The sequence below is a fragment of the Mustela nivalis genome (assembly GCF_964662115.1).
Source record: "Mustela nivalis genome assembly, chromosome: 18".
Lineage (NCBI taxonomy): Eukaryota > Metazoa > Chordata > Mammalia > Carnivora > Mustelidae > Mustela > Mustela nivalis.
This window is the reverse complement of record NC_139037.1, coordinates 45948068-45964456: the sequence shown is the minus strand read 5'-3', so window position 1 is coordinate 45964456 and position 16389 is coordinate 45948068. Positions and strand designations below refer to the sequence as shown.

The 16389-nt window shown below is 50.3% G+C and overlaps 1 protein-coding gene and 1 long non-coding RNA gene across 8 annotated transcripts in view; both read right to left on the bottom strand.

Annotated features, from left to right (window-relative positions):
- Positions 1–821: 821 nt before the first annotated feature.
- The window catches only part of HNRNPUL1 (heterogeneous nuclear ribonucleoprotein U like 1), a 37624-nt gene continuing 22056 nt past the window's right edge, over positions 822–16389 (bottom strand). For all 7 annotated transcript variants that reach the window (XM_082709328.1, XM_082709326.1, XM_082709324.1 and 4 more), the window contains 5 exons: positions 6440–6608; positions 5563–5847; positions 4168–4457; positions 2678–2869; positions 822–2104 (listed from right to left, as the gene is read on the bottom strand). In XM_082709328.1, coding sequence (XP_082565454.1) covers positions 1988–2104; positions 2678–2869; positions 4168–4457; positions 5563–5847; positions 6440–6608 — 1053 coding nt within the window. In that variant the 3' untranslated portion in view covers positions 822–1987. The remainder of the gene's footprint in view (positions 2105–2677; positions 2870–4167; positions 4458–5562; positions 5848–6439; positions 6609–16389) is intronic.
- On the bottom strand, positions 7940–13836 carry LOC309852570. Its single transcript, XR_014305248.1, has 2 exons — positions 8687–13836; positions 7940–8458 (listed from the first exon to the last, which is right to left on the bottom strand). It is a non-coding gene; the product is annotated as an uncharacterized lncRNA (long non-coding RNA).

Genomic DNA, 16389 nt, shown 5'->3' with positions numbered 1-16389 from the left:
TACTTCCTGTAAGGGATGGGGCTCAACTGGCACTCCTGTGCCCCAGCATTATCCTTTACAAGGGGCGAGGAACACCACATATGGGGGAGAGGACACTAGGCTATACGGAGATGCAGACACAAAGTCTTTTAACTTGGCTACTTAAAAAATTGTTCCCTTCTCCAGGAAGACCTCCCCTTACCACAGTCCCTACCCTCAGACTTTCACAGCTGACCATGTGGTGTCACCATCCGAGGACAAGTCCATGTTACCTCTGGACTGGGAGACCCATGAGAGCAGAGCTCCGGCCTGTCCTGACCATGCTGGATCCCCAGCACTGTCGAGAGAGTGAGTGAGGCACAGAACAAGTACGTACCCCATAGTGGCTGGATAAAGAAGTTCCTGGAATCCCCACTAGCCTGGATCCAGGAGTGCAGGAAGGACCCATCCTAAGGCCAACACCCAAAGCCAGGACCAAGGTAGATGGTCCCCATGATGACCCCCAACAGTCCATCCCTGGTCTCCATCCCATCAGGCCTATCTCACCCTCTGCCTAGGGACCTGCTATGCCTTTAGTTGCAAATTCCTGGAGATTTGGGGCTGTGAGTGGACCAGAAAGAGCAGGGACCAGAGAACTACTTTAAAATGAACTAGTGGATTTTATACTGAGAGCCCCAGGTTTAAGGGGGGCATCCCCAGCACCAAAAACAGGGCCAGGCAACACAAAACCCTCAGTAAGTGTTTAATGGATGAGTAAATAACGTCCCCTTTGAAAAGGTCCCACCCCAATTAAAGGCCAACTGCAGTAACACTTCAGGGTTTCAACCCTGCTTCCTTCCTGCTAGGAGGTGCCATGTCATTTATTTAAAGAAAACAAAACAAAGCAAACACATTTCTTAGTAAGTGCAGTTTGTTAAAATCCTGTTAAAACATATGGGTCAGGGGGGAGTAAAAATAATCAAGAGGATCATTGTAGGAAAAACCTTTAGGTCTGGCACCTGGAAGACCTCTGGAGAGGAGGCGGTGGGAGAAATCTCATGTTCTGAAGGGAAAGAGCCCCCCCCCAACCTCCCCTTCTTCCCTCTCGCCCGCTTAATCCCACCAGAAACTACCAAGACGCCTGGAATAAAAGGTTTCAAGTTCAATAGTCACACTCTCTCCAAATACAAAAAGCAGTTACAATTCAACTCAACACAGAAGCTTGTGTGCAAGGTTAGGGGAAACTGAGACATCGTATAAAAAGTTAGGTTAAAGATGATTCTGTGGTTCTGTTTTGTGTGTGTTTTGTTTTGAGGCTGTGGCTCTTCCTCTGTCACCTGAACTCAGAAAAGAAATGGTTATCCTGATGAAATATCAATAGCCACAGTAAAAACAGATAAATTCTAAAAATTAAAAAAAAAAAAAAAAAAAAAAAAAAAGCATAATTACCAAAAAATATCTGTCACTACTTCCTCCCTCCGCATTTTACTTTTTAAATTTGTGGGGTTTTGTGTTGTCGTTGTTTTTTTTTTTTTTTTTAAGTTTTTGATTTTTTTTTTTTTTTTTTTTTTTTTTTTTAAATCCTGAAAAGTAGACAGTAAAACAGCTCCTGGAAGAATGTACAACCAACTGCAAGAGGGTCTGGGAAGCTGAGGGGCTGGAGCAGGGCTGGGAGAGGTGGGCAAAAGGGGCCCTCCCTCAGCCACTGTAGCCTCACTGTATGACCAAGGGGCAGGGGAGAGGTCTTTAGTCAAAAAGGAGGCAGGAAGGAGAAAGAAGAGGAAGAGGAGGAGGAAGAAGGTAAGGGGACAAACAGAAAATAAAAGATCATTGTTGCCTGTTTGAATCCAGAAAAAAATGCCCGGCCCTGTGTTGGGGAAGAAGCCCCTCAGAGGGGAGGCAGTGGGCTGAAAGGAGGCAGCCCTGGGATGACCCGTCCCCCAGCACCACAGGACCCAGTGTGGGTAGACGAGGGGGCCGAGGTGGGCGCTGGTGGAGGAAGCCGGCAGGGGCCTCCAGAGCACACTGGCTACTGTGTGCTTGTGCCTCCCTGTGTGTTCCCGGAGTAGCTCCCGTAGTCGTAGTTCCCGTAGTATGGTGGCCACTGGCCCTGGTTCTGATAGTACTGGTTCCACTGCTGGGCATACTGGAGAGAGAAACCAAGAGCACCATGTTATCCTTACCCAGACCCACATTTGGCTCCTGTCTCAAACCTCCTCTCACCCAGGGGAGAGATGAATGCACTGACAATAGCCAACACATGAGTCCCCTGGAGAGATCAAGGTCCCCTGGGAGGGTAAGTGACTGACCTGATGTCCCATGGGTGGGGAGTCAGGGACTGAAGCCCAGACCTCCTGGCTTGCCAAACTAATGTCCTTTCAGGTATAGGCAGATACCATATTCAAAACACTGAACAACAGGTGGGAGGGCCTAGCACCAGCCAAGGGGCATGGACACTGGCCATGGTGCTGAAGCAGGATTCAGAGGCCCCTGCTATGCCATTTGTTGGCTTCAATGGAGAAAAGAGGCTCAGATACCAGTGCAGAACGTTCACTAAATGGAATGGCTACATCAGGTGATTGCCAGCCTGAGATCAGCCCATCTCTGTAGTATGAATAAAGAGGGACCCCAGTCTCAGAATATACATCCATGCAGGTCCCCTGGAAGTCTCTTTATGTGTACCCTCCCTCCGCTGCCCCACCCTGAGTCTGGCACCTACCTGTTGATACTGGTTATAGCTGGGCTGAGGGTAGGTCTGTGCAGTGGGGGGCGGCGGTGGGGTGTAGGGAGCCGGGTTGTAGCCGCCATAGCTCCCATAGTTGTAGGCAGGTGGTGGTGGTGGCGGCGGTGGTGGGGCTGTGTAGCCCTGGCTGTAACCTCCTTGGTTGTAGGGTGGCTGGCTGTAACTCGGCTGGAAAGTGGGGGAAAAAACCAGGGTTCAGCTGGGATGGAGGAAGGGCCTTCATAAGCTGTGCACCACAAAGGAACTTCCCTGGGGGAGGTTGTTTGCAGGCTGAGGAAATGGGTCAGCTCTGTGACATGGTGGGACAGGGAAGGAGGCAGGGTTGTGTTTGTTCTGGACTCTACTCCCAGCTCTAAGATTCTGGAGGAGCAAGGGACACAGCCTCTCTTCAAATTCTACTGCTTTTTTCCCTCCCGTAAGATGAGAGTTACAACAGAACTAGCCCTTCTGATGGCCCTGCATCTTCGGGAAGCTTGAGCGCACAAGCCACCAGGAACTCCCTAAATGGTGGTAGTTGTTTTGGGAAGGTCTGCTGAGAACAGTAGTAGCAATTTCCCAAGTGCTTCCACATGCAGACTGGATCATTAATCCCTCTAATTCCCTCATCAACCCTGTGAGGCAGGTTCCACTAGCCTCATTTTATAGAGCAGGAATCTGAAGCTCAGAGAGGTGAAATTAGTGGACCCAAGTCACACAGTAAAAAGTGGTGGAGCTAGGACTTGACTTCTGCTCTGTCTAGTTCCAGAGTCTTACCCACAAAGCTAGAATACCACCCATCCCTCACAGCAAACCTTGCAAATGAGTTCTACCAACAACTCCATTGTCTTTTATAAAGAAAACGAGGTACAGAGAGGTGCCACTGTTTGTGCAAGGTTATAGAACCCAGACATTGTGGGGTTGGGGTTTGAATCTGTGCCTACCTATCCTGTTCTAGGAAACATTCTGGTTAGACCAGGACTGGGAGTCATTCATCTGTCTCTTGGCAACTGTCCCCAGGCCTGGCATGTGGAAGGCACTTAGGAAACGGCTGTGGACTACTCTGGCTAACAGCGCCTGTGCATTCCAGAGCCCAAGCACTGGCTTTTGGAGAACTGGAACTGAGCCAGGAGCTGCTCCAGAGTGAAGCTCTCAGGAGACAGGGCAAGACCTCCCAAGCTCAGGGCGTGGCTCCAAATGCTGCCAGTCTAGGCAAAAGGAACTCCAATTAGGTGCTTTCTTGGGGATTCAGGAGAGCCCAGCGACAGCGACTTAAGCAACACACATGACTGTGAGGGGGTGGGAGAACAGGTAGGTTCCTGATTTATCTGGGTCTGGAAGGAACAACTAGGGTCCACTGCAGTCAAAAGCACTGCCATGAAAAAGGGCAGAGTTGGAGGAAAGAGTAGAGAGGTGTGGCCAGGATGCCCACTGCCCATTCCCCCAGCCCACCTCCTCTGGCCTGTGGACGCACACGCTCCTTCTCTCACCTGTGGAGGGCTGTAGCTGCTGACAGTGGGGGTGCTGGTATTGGCGCTCGAACCGGGGATGTTGCTATTCTTGCTGTAGCTGCTGGTCCCCGGAGGGTTCCGAACAGGGCTGTAGCTGGGTGGTGGTGGCGGCTGCTGGGGCGGAGGCTGTGGCGGCGGCGGCTGCTGGGGTGGTGGCTGCTGCTGAGGAGCCCGGTTGTAGCTGCCTCGGTTGTTGGAGTTGTTGTTATCCCGGCTGTTGTTACCCCAGCGGTTCTGGTTGTAGCCACCACCTCCACTGCGGTTGAAGCCTGCACCGGATAAGCCAGGGGAGAGGCCCTGTCACTCTGAACTGGTGACCCTCAGGAGCAGGGCTCTCTACTCTTGGTCTCCCCAGATCCCAAGGCTCGTCCCCTGTGCAGCCCTGATAACTCAGTCATCACTGTCTGCTGACAGGCTTGTCTTGCCCACGGGACTGTGAGCTTGGGACCAGGGCTGCTTGGTTCCTACTGTGTCCCCAGCATCCCAACAGCTGCTGAACAAAGTGGAAGAGGTGGTTAGGAAGAGGGCAGGATAGTCCTCTTCATGCTTGGTCAAATGGGTCAGTTCCCCCTGAGCCCTTGAGCAGCTATGGCTGGGCCCAGAACCCTGCCCCCTGCCAATTCCCACTGGTTCTGGACCTCAGCCCAGACACTGGTGTCTCGGGAGGCCTTTCCTTAGTCTGCTCCCTCCCAAGCCTGGATCAGGTGTCACCAAGCTCACGCTAACCCAGGGCTTTGCCACTCAGCCCAGAAGCCTTCTGGACAGCCACTACAGGGTGATGTGTCTGTCTGGGTCATGGCGGTGTCCCCAGAACCATCCAGCTCAACACTGAAGCTAAGTGAGGCATGCTAGCTAAATCTGCTAATGCTGCTTCAGAAACAGCAGAACTTAATAACAGGCCACTTGGTGCTAACTCTAGCTCTGGATTTAGTCAGGCAAATCTTGGTTAAATTAACTTCTCTCAACCCACTTCTCTACTTGTTTTAATACCAAACACCAAAAACAGTCTTAACTTTTGTCTTGTGCTAGGTCCTGAGCTGGAAACTAAGACCGGTAGTAAACTTGTTCTGGCCACTCTTAAGCAGCTTACGGTCAGATGGCAGAGAAGATTTGCGAAAATGACACTAGAGTAAGCTGCAAAGGGGCATGGGCTTCAGGAGCAACGCCCAGGGAAAGCAGGACAGTGGGGGAGTTCCCCTGAGGGCCTACGGTTTGACTCACCACAGTTCTCCGCCAGAATTCAGCCCACAGCCCACAGTCCATAGCGGGTGCTAGGCAAATTCACCTGCTGACACAACGCCCAACCCTAGGTCACAAACCCCAACCCTGCCCCAGGAGCCAAGAGCTGAAAGAGCACTGTTTGAGATGGCTCACCTCCTCGGTAGTTGCCTCCTCCACCGCTGCCGCCCCCTCGGTTCTGGAAGCCTCCTCGGTTACCCCCTGGTGGGCCTCTGTTGTCATAGCGCTGGAAGCCACCACCACCTCCGCGGCCCCGGAAGCCTCCACCACCTCGGTTGTCAAAGCGCTTTTCAGGGGGTGGCCCGGCCTTGCGACCTTCCTCGTTGTACTGCCTCACCAGCTTGTCGGCCTCTTCCCGCTGCAGCTCAACGAACAGCACCTCATCCAGGAAGTCCCCGACATCCGGCAATGTGAAGTTGGCTGGGAAGAAGGCAGGGCCCCAGAGGGAACAGGGAGAGGTCAGTACCTTCCCCCATCTGGTTCCGACACCCCCGGGACACTGGCGTGCCAGAAGGGAGATGGCAGAGGGGATGAGTAGTGAGTGACAGAAGCAAAAAAGGGTCTCAACCTAACAGTGTTCAGGGTTAACAAAGACTCTCCTGTCTCTCTTCTGAGGAAATGACCTAAGTGCCACCAAATATAAATACACCCTCCAGCCTCCCCAGGGAGTGGGCCAGGCAGGTGGGATTAGCATCCTTGTTTCTACAGAGCAGGAGACAGAAGCCAGCTCAGTACGGCACCGGTGGGTGCCAGAGGCAGCGCCTGTCGGGTTTTTCAGTGTCTGCTCCCACATATCCTCTCTCTCATCCTGGCCCAGCCCCACTGAGTCTGAAACCCATGCCCTGAGAGATTTCTGGCAGCTCTTCCATTCACAGCTGCACCAGACAGGAGGTAGGAAAGAACGGGCAAGATCAACAAAGGAATAAGCCAGGAGCTGGGAAAGCGACTGTGGAAGGTGCTTTTCTCCGGAGGACCGCACTGTGCTATCCCCCCGGAACCGCTCATCTCCTACCTTTCATTTCAAGGACCGCGTGATCTGGGACATCCTTCCCCTCCTCGTCGGTTCGCTTTATTGTCCGGTCTTTTAGGTCTTCATCAGTGGGACAAATTACAATGGCTTTGCGCTGGAAGCCTTCAAACGGTCTCATTTTTCGTCTCTGGGCTGACCCATAAACATTTGTCTAGGGTAGGTAACAGAAGAGGCAAGAAATGGCACATTACAAATTGGGTTTTTTTCTCTGTCAGGCATTATGTAGGCCAAGAAGAGAAAAGTATGCTAGTTCTCCAAAGTAAAGAAACTCAGAAAGCTCGGAAACTCAGAAAACCACTCTTTTAAGATTCTTGAGCCCATCCTCAGAAAACGGACTTGGGAAAGTGGCTGCTGACAGTCACAGGACAAGGGGTTCCCTGCGGTTGCACTTTAAACTCCTATTTATTAGTGGTATGCCACCTTACAATCTCCTCCCCCATTCTAAAAGTAACACAGGCTCATGTGATAAATACTTTAGAGTACAAGGCAGAGTAAGATTGTAGAGTAAGAACCCCTTCATCCACTTCTTGCTAGTCCTCCTTCCCCAAAACGACTTGTACTGAATTTACATACTTCTAAAAAGATCTGTGTAACTTTTTTTTTCTTTTTTAAAACACTTACTTTGAGACATGATGGGAAAGTCTTAGAGGTACACATGGAAAGTGCTCATGTTAAAATATGGAATGCTTCATGAACCCATGGGTCATCCTCACGCAGGGGCCACGCTAATCTTCTCTGTATCGTTCCTATTTTAGTATATGTGTTGCTAAAGCCAGCACAGATCTGTGTGATTTTTAGCACAACTGCAGGGGTGCCCGGGTGGCTCAGTCAGCTGTGTCTGCCTTCGGCTTAGGTCATAGTCCCAGGGTCCTGGGGTCGAGCCCCATCAGGCTCTCTGCTCAGCAGGGAGTCTGCTTCTCCCTCTCCCTTTGCCCCTACCTGCCCTCTCCTGCTTGCATTCTCTCTCTCAAATAAATAAAATCTTTAAAAACAAACAAACAAAAAATAACACAAGTGGAATCAGGCTAGGTACTGTCCTGAAAGCCTTTTAATTTTTTTTTTTAAGATTTTATTTATTTACTTGACAGACAGAGACCACAAGTAGGCAGAGAGGCAGGCAGAGAGGAGGGGAAGCAGGCTCCCTGCTAAGCAGAGAGCCCAACGCGGGCCTCAATCCCAGGAGCCCGGGATCTTTTTTTTTTTTTTTAAATATTTTATTTATTTATTTGACAGAGAGAAATCACAAGTAGATGGAGAGGCAGGCAGAGAGAGAGAGAGGGAAGCAGGCTCTCTGCTGAGGAGAGAGCCCGATGCGGGACTCGATCCCAGGACTCTGAGATCATGACCTGAGCCGAAGGCAGCGGCTTAACCCACTGAGCCACCCAGGCGCCCCAGGAGCCCGGGATCTTGACCCAAGTCAAAGGCAGAGGCTTTAACCCACTGAGCCACCCAGGCACCCCATGAAGGCTTTTTCACTTAATGTTTCTCTAATTAACGTTGCCAGTGTTCTCTTTTAATGGCTACATATTTACAGAATGGTTGCCATAACTAACTGGCCCTTTCTGACACTTGTATGGACTCTTGTCGTCAACACTGTGGTTCCTTTATTCACTCAGTCCTTCTCTAAAGCATCAGCCTCACCACAGACTTTTAACCAGGAGCTGGGCAAGGCAAGAGCCCGTGCATTTTGTAAGTTAAGTTTTGCTGCTGTTTCCCTTCCTCTTGGTGATGCGCAGGTGTGTGCTGGGCTGGTGGCAGCACAAAGCAGCGCTCTAGAACACACAGGACCAAGAGCAGCAGTTAACAACAGCTTCCATTTACGGAGTACCTCCTATATGCCGGGCCCTCTGGAACTGGGGCCTGGACCCGCAGGACCCCAGAATCAGCCTATACACCCAAACCACCTGGATGCTACTGATAAAGAGAGCAGCCCTAATGCCACTCGGAATTCCCAAACCTGTCTCTGGAGGTAGGACCCAGCCACCTCTATGGGTATCCGACCTATTTATTTATTTACTTATTTTTTTTTTTTTTAAAGATTTTATTTATTTATTTGACAGAGAGAGAAATCACAAGTAGGCAGAGAGTCAGGCAGAGAGAGAGAGAGAAGCAGGCTCCCGCTAAGCAAAGAGCCCGATGCGGGGCTCGATCCCAGGACACCGAGATCATGACCTGAGCCGAAGGCAGCGGCTTAATCCACTGAGCCACCCAGGCGCCCCAGTATCCGACCTATTTAAACTTAGACACTCAACACAACTGGAGTGAAGAGGAATATGTGCCTTTGAACAACTCTGAGAGGCTCTGATGGACTGAGGGAGAAGCCACAGCGGGGAACAGCCTGTAAAGGGGCGTGCACATGAGAATATACCACATGTTGAAGCAACGGCTTGGCAGGATGCAAAGCCCCAGGTCAAGTCCTAGTGTGGCCGATAAATCACTCTGGCCAGTCCTTATAGTTGCTTCACTTGGCAAACAGAGATGAAGAGCCTCCCTGCCAGGGCTGTGAGGAAGGAGCGGAAAAGGATGCAGAGCAACAGTCCCTGCGTGAGAAGTCCTTGAGCAGGGGTTCTTAGACGGCCTCCAGCACAGGAGCCATCCTGACGCAGGCAATGTGTGCGTGTGTAGGGGTTGCCTGGCACACCCCAGCTTGAAGGCAGTGTGTGTGTGTTTAGGGGTGGCTTGGCACACCCAGCTCTAATCTGACTTGCTCAGGTCCCACCCATGTGGTCCTGGGTGAACAGTGCCACTCAGCCTACTTGTCCGTAAAATCAACGTACTGTGCATTTAATGAGTCTCAAGCCCTTAAAAGGGAGAACAGTATGAATGTCAGATGCTCACCATTAAGACAGCAGGAGTTCATGTGTGTAAAGGCCCTTGGTTAGCCCAGGGCCTGGCTCACAGCCAGCAGTCAACAACTGGGAGCCACTGTTGTTATGACCGTTACCGGGGAGGGACGGGGAGGGACGTGTGCCGTGGTTAGCCTCACTGTAAAGTAGATATGAAGAAATCCACACCTGGGGAAGACCAAGCCATAGCAAGTTCCCATCAGAAGGGGACGGGGGTGCCTGGGTAGTTCTGTTGGTTAAGCATCTGACTCTTGGTTTTGGCTGAGGTCGTGATCTTAGGGTTTTAAGATTTAGCCCCAAGTCAGGCTCAGAGCTCAGCCTGGAGTCCCTCTAAGAGCCTCTCTCTCCCTCTCTCTCCTCCTGCTCACACAATAAATAAATAAATAAAATCTTCAAAAAAAGGAAGAAGAAAGCAGGGACAATGAGACAGGGTAGAGCAAATACGGGCTCTGGGGAGGAAGCTTGGGGCTGAAATCCCAGCGGTGCCTTCAACTACTTGTGAGACTGCAGACAAGTCACCTAATTAGCCCACGCCTCAAATTTCTTCATCTGAAAGACAAGGATCAGATCACCCACTTTTTGGCTCTGGTGAGGATTTGCAGATGTGAAAATGTCTGGCATGTGGCAAGGAGGAGGCAGGGAAAGTTCCAAGTCAACACGCACAGGGTGGATCTGAAAATAGGGCCAACAGGACTGACACTGTCCCAGGAGAGACTTCCCAATGGAAAGGATAAAGGAAAGTTAAATTTGAAGAAAAGACAAGACACAAGAGATCCTCTCCCAAAACACGGAACAGGAAGCTGGGCTGTGGGTCAGCCAGAGGCCAGGGACCCTGGTGTACATCTGCTGGAAGATCTGGGTGGTGGGTGTAACTGTTCTCTAAACCAATCAGACCTCTGGTTCTGACACACACCAGGTGGGGATGTTCCTTCCCTGTTCCCCGAGGAAAATGTCCCATCCTCCAGGGACAGGAAGGAGGACCGTGTGTGCTGCAAGCACACATCCATGCCATGAGGACTGGCCCAATAGAGAAGCCTTGGACTACAAATGGTTAAGAGGCACATCAGGTTACGGAGGAAAAGTCCCTCTCCCCACTGCTCTTCCTGGACTCATTCCTGAAAGCAAAGCAGAAGGTGGCATCTGATCATAGCAAGATAGAATTTGGCCTCCTCTCGCTAAATAATGAGGTTTTCTCCTGGCACAAAAGCCAGAGTAACTGTGGCCCTAAACCAGTCTGTGGACAACCTATTCCATGGTTCTCGCCTGGAAGAAGTGATCCTCTTTTCACTGCCTTGAACCCCAAGGACAGGGATAAACACCTCCTAGAGGCTTTCCAAGGGGCAGACCTGCCCTGTCAAGGTACAGAGGAGGGGGCAGACAGAAGCAATGCTTTCAAGAATGCTAGTCCCTGCAGCTTCATTGGGTGGTGGGAGACGGGGCGGAGCAGCCTGGGCTCCAGTAATAGGCAGCCTCTGTCCCGGGAAGTAGCTAGACTCTGAGGGATGGCTCTTCAGACACTCTGGAATGGAGGTGCTGAGAACACACTTGGCTAGTGTTTTTAAGACTGCCTTTCCCTCCCCTTATTCCTGGGCTGGGGGAAAGGAAGAAGAGTGTCTGAACCAGGCCAGCAGAAATGCAAATGCTTGGCTTCCTGGAGAAAAGGGAGTTCGCTGCTCGAGGCTGTTGCTACAGCAAACACAGTGAGGTCAGAGCCCTTAGGTCGGCCCAGCATTGCTCTGGTCACTGGGGGCTGCTGGCAGCTGTTGCTAGGAGACCAGCACAACAGCTAGGTCAGCTTTTCCAGCTGTGTGGGATCCCTCTGCCCTGCTCCTGCTTCTCCCAGTCCCACCCTGCTTGAAGATGCTGACTCTAAGAAGGTCTGGGGTTGTCTGTGTTCCTTGGCTTCCTGGCTATCCCCAATCCCTAGCAATGTGCACCAAAGGACAGGAGTTCGGTTTCTCCAAGAAGCTATGTGGGTAGTTCTGGTGTGTGATGGTCCGTGGGATTGAGGGAGTAAAACAGTAGGCTGCTCCCAGCCTGAGTTCTCTGAGAGTCCCACTGTCCACTGCCCAGAGCTCATCAGGGTCAAGCTGGTGGGGAGAGAAACCTGGCTGGACCCCAGAGGAGCACACTCTGGACGAGGAGCGAGGTAAACCCAGTGGAAGGAACCACACATGCGGCAAGAGAACTAGCTGGAGTGTTAACAGCGGGACAGGCCGAGGCTCTGGGGCTGGGGAAGGTGGAGAAGAGAAACACCTCCCCCTCCACCGCCTGCCAACAAGAGGCGGTTTACTCTGTGCCTCTACTCTTGGCTCTAGGTTTCTGTCTCATGCAAAGGCAGGGCACTCGTCAACAGGTACCCAAAGCAGGACAACCACCACACGTTCTGCAGACTGAGGCGCGGTTGGCAACACTGTCACATCCAGCCCTGCTTATCATTACTGCCTGGCCTGCTCTGGGTTGTTAGAGCCCGAAGGGGAACTCCTAGCCTGCAGTCCCGACTCTGGGGGTGGTTTGGGGGCCTCACAGAGGGCCCTGCAGAGGCCTTCTCAAGGCCTCCAGGACAGATCCTGCTCCTGTCCTGTCTCGAAGCCTGTCGTAGGCCAGGGGCAGGCCAGGCAGCCCCTCATTCCAGAGGCTTTCCACAGATAAGCAAGAATCCCAAAGAGCACTTGAAGTGATGCAACCTCTGTTCCCCTTTCTCTTCAACCTTTCACCAGCCAGGCGACGTGAGCCCTGTTCCTCCCTGATGAAAACATGACCATGGTTCACCACCGCCCTCAGGACAAAGTCTCAATTCCTTTTATCATTGTCCATGTTCTGGCCAGGCACCCCACCTCCAGAAAGTTTTCCTAATTTTCCACCATGGCCCCCACCATTCTTGGCTGTGACTTTCTGGGAAGTCAGCAGAGGCCTGTTCTACCAATAAAGCAACTGCAAACTTCAAATAGGTTCCTTTCCCAAATGAGGCCTCAGCTTCCCCTCTGGTCCACTTTGCTCCTTGCCTTCCTCAGATGTCCCACAGCTGTAACACCCCCATGATCTCAAGAGGACTCAAGTCATCACTAAATGTAGTCCAGGTCCCTACACACCTAAGAGCGTGTGCTTAATGAAACACATTCTGGGAGAGAAGCTGGGATCCTGGATGAAGGCAGAATCCTGGCTCATACAGCCTCTTTTTCCTTCCCACTCAAAGATGAGCATTTCTGAGGCCAACCTACACAGGAGAGCCAAATGCAGGGAAGTCTGACCACTCAGGAAAAATCAAAGGAAAAAGGGAGCAGAGACCTGAGCTGAAACCCTGGGACTGCAGGATCTTTGCCTGACGCACTGTTTCTGCTTTGGGAGTTCTATCTAGCTCAGGAGACAGCTATGCATCAACTTACCCCTTATCACTGTTGAAGCTGGTGGAGTGGAAAGTGCCCGCATCTAGTCAGGGGTCTGCTCTGAATCTTATATCCTACTTCCAGGCTTTTCTGGAACCCACTTTTGGGGCTTAACACAAAAAAGGTCAAACCACTGGCCTTAGACCTTGTCCTGGGCCTGAATAACCTATAGCTTCAGGCTCCAAGTCAATCCTCCAATCTGTGGTTAATGTGAGAACCCTCCCCACCCCCTCCTTCAGAGTTTAAGTTATTTGCCTCCCTGTTGGCTTGGGTCACTGGGCCTGACAAGCAGGTCCCTCTACCAGGAGACCAGCAGCCCTAAAGAACACAGGTATACCTAGTACAGCCCTGGACCCTGTCCCTGAATAAGCCAGCACAAGCTGAGAAGGCCAACAAGTGAGTCTTCACAGAGCTCAGCTGTTCTGTGCCTGGCTCACAGGTTGGGGGCCTGACTTCTAGGGATAGCCCACTCAGAGATGCTGAACACAGATGTTAAGACCATTTATCCTTAGGACTATAATCCTTCTTCACTGGGCCACATATTTGAAATGGGTTTTACAGATCATTTAACCAGCAAACTGGGGGCAGAGAAGGCAGATATCTAGGTATCTAAGTATTTAAGTTATCTAAGTGTCTAAGTATCTACAGTATCTTGGTATCTAAGCAAGGAAACCTCAGGGTACGAAAACACTACTGCTCTCTACTTTTCAGGACCCAGAGTCCCACTGAGACCAAGTCGGACTCTAATTTCAAAATGCCCTGACAAGAAGAATGGGGCAAAGTGAAGCTTATTTAAAAGATAAAGTCTTTGGGATGCCTGGCTGGCTCAGTTGGTAGACCACACGATTCTCGATCATGGGGTTAGAAGTCTGACCCCACATTGGATACAAAGATTAATAATATAATCTTTATTTTTTTTAAGATTTTATTTATTGGAGAGAGAGAAAGCACACATGCACACACATATAAGCAGGAGGCACAGTGGGAGAGGTAGAAAGAAGCAGGCTCCCACCTGAGCAGAACCTGATGTGGAACTTGATCCCAGAATCCTGGGATCATGACATAAGCTGAAGGCAGATGCTTAATTGACTGAGCCACCCAGGTGCCCCAAGAATAAAATCTTAAAAAAAAAAAAAAAAAAAAAAAAGGAAGGAAGAAAGAAAAATTTTAAAAAGTTTTTTAAAGGGGGAGGTTGGCTGTATGCATCATGAATAGGGCTGTGCTGTGGCAATAACTCTGGGTGGCTCTTAGACTATCTTGTGCTCAACTGTGGGTTTTTTTTTTTTTTCCTTTTTAATTAGTTCAGTGAGTTATCTTTTTTTTTTAAGAGTTAGTTTATTTATTTGACAAAAAGCGATCACAAGCAGGCAGAGAGAGGGGAAAGCAGGTTCCCCGCTGAGCAGAGAGCCCGATGGGGGCCTCGATCCCAGGACCCCGAGATCATGACCCGAGCTGAAGGCAGAGGCTTTAATCCACTGAGCCACCCAGGCGCCCCTCAGTGAGTTATCTTTATCAAAGTTTAGTATTATGAGATCATGTCCTGTATTCTTTACAAATTCGAGTCTTCAGGGCTCAATCCTATGACTGCAGCATTGCTCACTGGATGAAAATACACCTTTTCAGGTCCACCAGCCCATCTCACATCTCTGCCATTGCTTAAGGACACCAAAAGCATGGCACAGCCTCAGCCAATATTTAGTTTTCATAGCATGCTGTTTCATCAACAGGCCACACATTTCCACTCTCAACACTTAACTGCTTGGCAAGATCCTTTAATTTGTCCATCATAAAACTATCAACAGCAAATAGCTTTTTTTCTTTCTGTCTTTAAGGACTAATTTCTTCTTAGGGCACCTGGATGGCTTGGTTCGTTTAGCGTTTGACTTGACATCAGTTCAGTTCATGATCTCAGAGTCATGAGATCAATCCTCACATTGCATTGTGCTCGGCACCCAGAGGGGAGTTGGCTTCTCTCTCTCTTCCTCCCTCTACCCCTCCCCCAACTCGTGTGCCTCCTCTCTCTGTAAGAAATAAAAAAAAACTAAAAAAAAAAAAAAAAATCATTAAGAAAGGAAAGAACTAGGAGCGCCCGGGTGGCTCAGTTGTTAGGCGTCTGCCTTCGGCTTGGGTCATGATCCCATAGTCCTGGGATCAAGTCCCGTGTCAGGTTCCCTGCTTGGTGGGAGGCCTTCTTCTCCCTTTCCCACTCTCCGTTTGTGTTCCCTCTCTCACTGTCTCTGCAAATAAATAAATAAAATCTTAAAAAAAAAAAAAGAACTAGTGCCGTCTTATGCACTCTTTTAAATGTTGACTATGAGGCCTCATTTGTTCCACTATAAACAGCAGCTTACTGGTTTATTATGAAAAGGATGTAACTCCAGAACAGCCACATGGAAAAGCAGCTTCGGGCAACATACACAGAAGGGCACAGAGATCCTGTGCTCTCTGAGCACACCACTCTTCCCCAACCTCCACTGTCCACCAGTCTGGGAGCTCCTACTCAATTGTTGTTGTTGTTTTTTTAAAGATTTTATTTATTTATTTGCCAGAGAGAGAGCGAGCGAGCGAGCACAGGCAGGCAGAGTGGCAGCAGAGGCAGAGGGAGAAGCAAGCTCTCTGCCGAGCAAGGAGCCTGATGTGGGACGCTGGGATCATGACCTGAGCCAAAGGCAGCCGCCTAACCAACTGAGCCACCCAGGCATCCCTCAATTGTTTTGTATAAAATGCTCACTCCTATGCGAAGCCAATTTGGTTCCCTGGTTTCCAACCACTTTTCTGACAAGCCTGCCACCACCACCAGCTCTGCCCTCACAGAACTCTGAACTCAAGGGATCCGTGGGCTATGCACATGGAAGACATGCTGGTAAGGCTTCCAGGAGAGGGGTGCCACAGCTCACACATCTGCACTCAGATTTTTAAGAGAGCACAAGGGCAAGGCTAAGGGCAGCAGAGACTTATTCACAGATCCACCATTATGGGGTCAGCTACATGAGAAAGCCTTCGGGACAATGTCCAGAATGATGTCTCACAGGCGGTAAACATGAGGAACTTGTTACTCTGAGACAGGAATCCATCCTTAACCATGTTTGGCTCATTCATCCTTTTGAGAATACTGAAAACCACGGATGATCTTCCTATCCTAACTCAAAACTGTCCAGTGGCTTGGTTTTTGTTTTTTTTTAAAGGACGTATCTGTGCCTGCATACAAAATTCTGGTTAATTTCAAAGGTTCCCAGATCACCTGATGCTAACAGCCTTCCTCTTAACTGGCACACAATATGTGACTAGGTACGTAGTGGACAGTCATAAAAACATGCTAAAAGAAGCTGGGACGTACCTGTTTCGTAGAGTAATTAACAATCTCCAGCTACGGTACACCAGACCGTGTGCTATGAAGGCACCATTACGATCTCCCTCTTACACACCAGGAGACCAAGATTTGGAGGATGAGGTCACCTGCCCACAGGCATGCAGCTAGGAAGTGGCAGAGCTCGGACTCAAGCCCAGGTTTGCCCAGCTCAGAAATCCATGTCCCTCCCATCTCACTAAATAGCTATCACCTGATGATGTTCTTTTGGGCTGCTGAGAGCCTGAGTTACATCTGGATCATGCCCCAGACTCCACCCACCGACTGGACTCAAAGAACTATGCCAAGCGTCTGGGACCATACATGATGATCAGCACTGCAGTCCAAGTATTC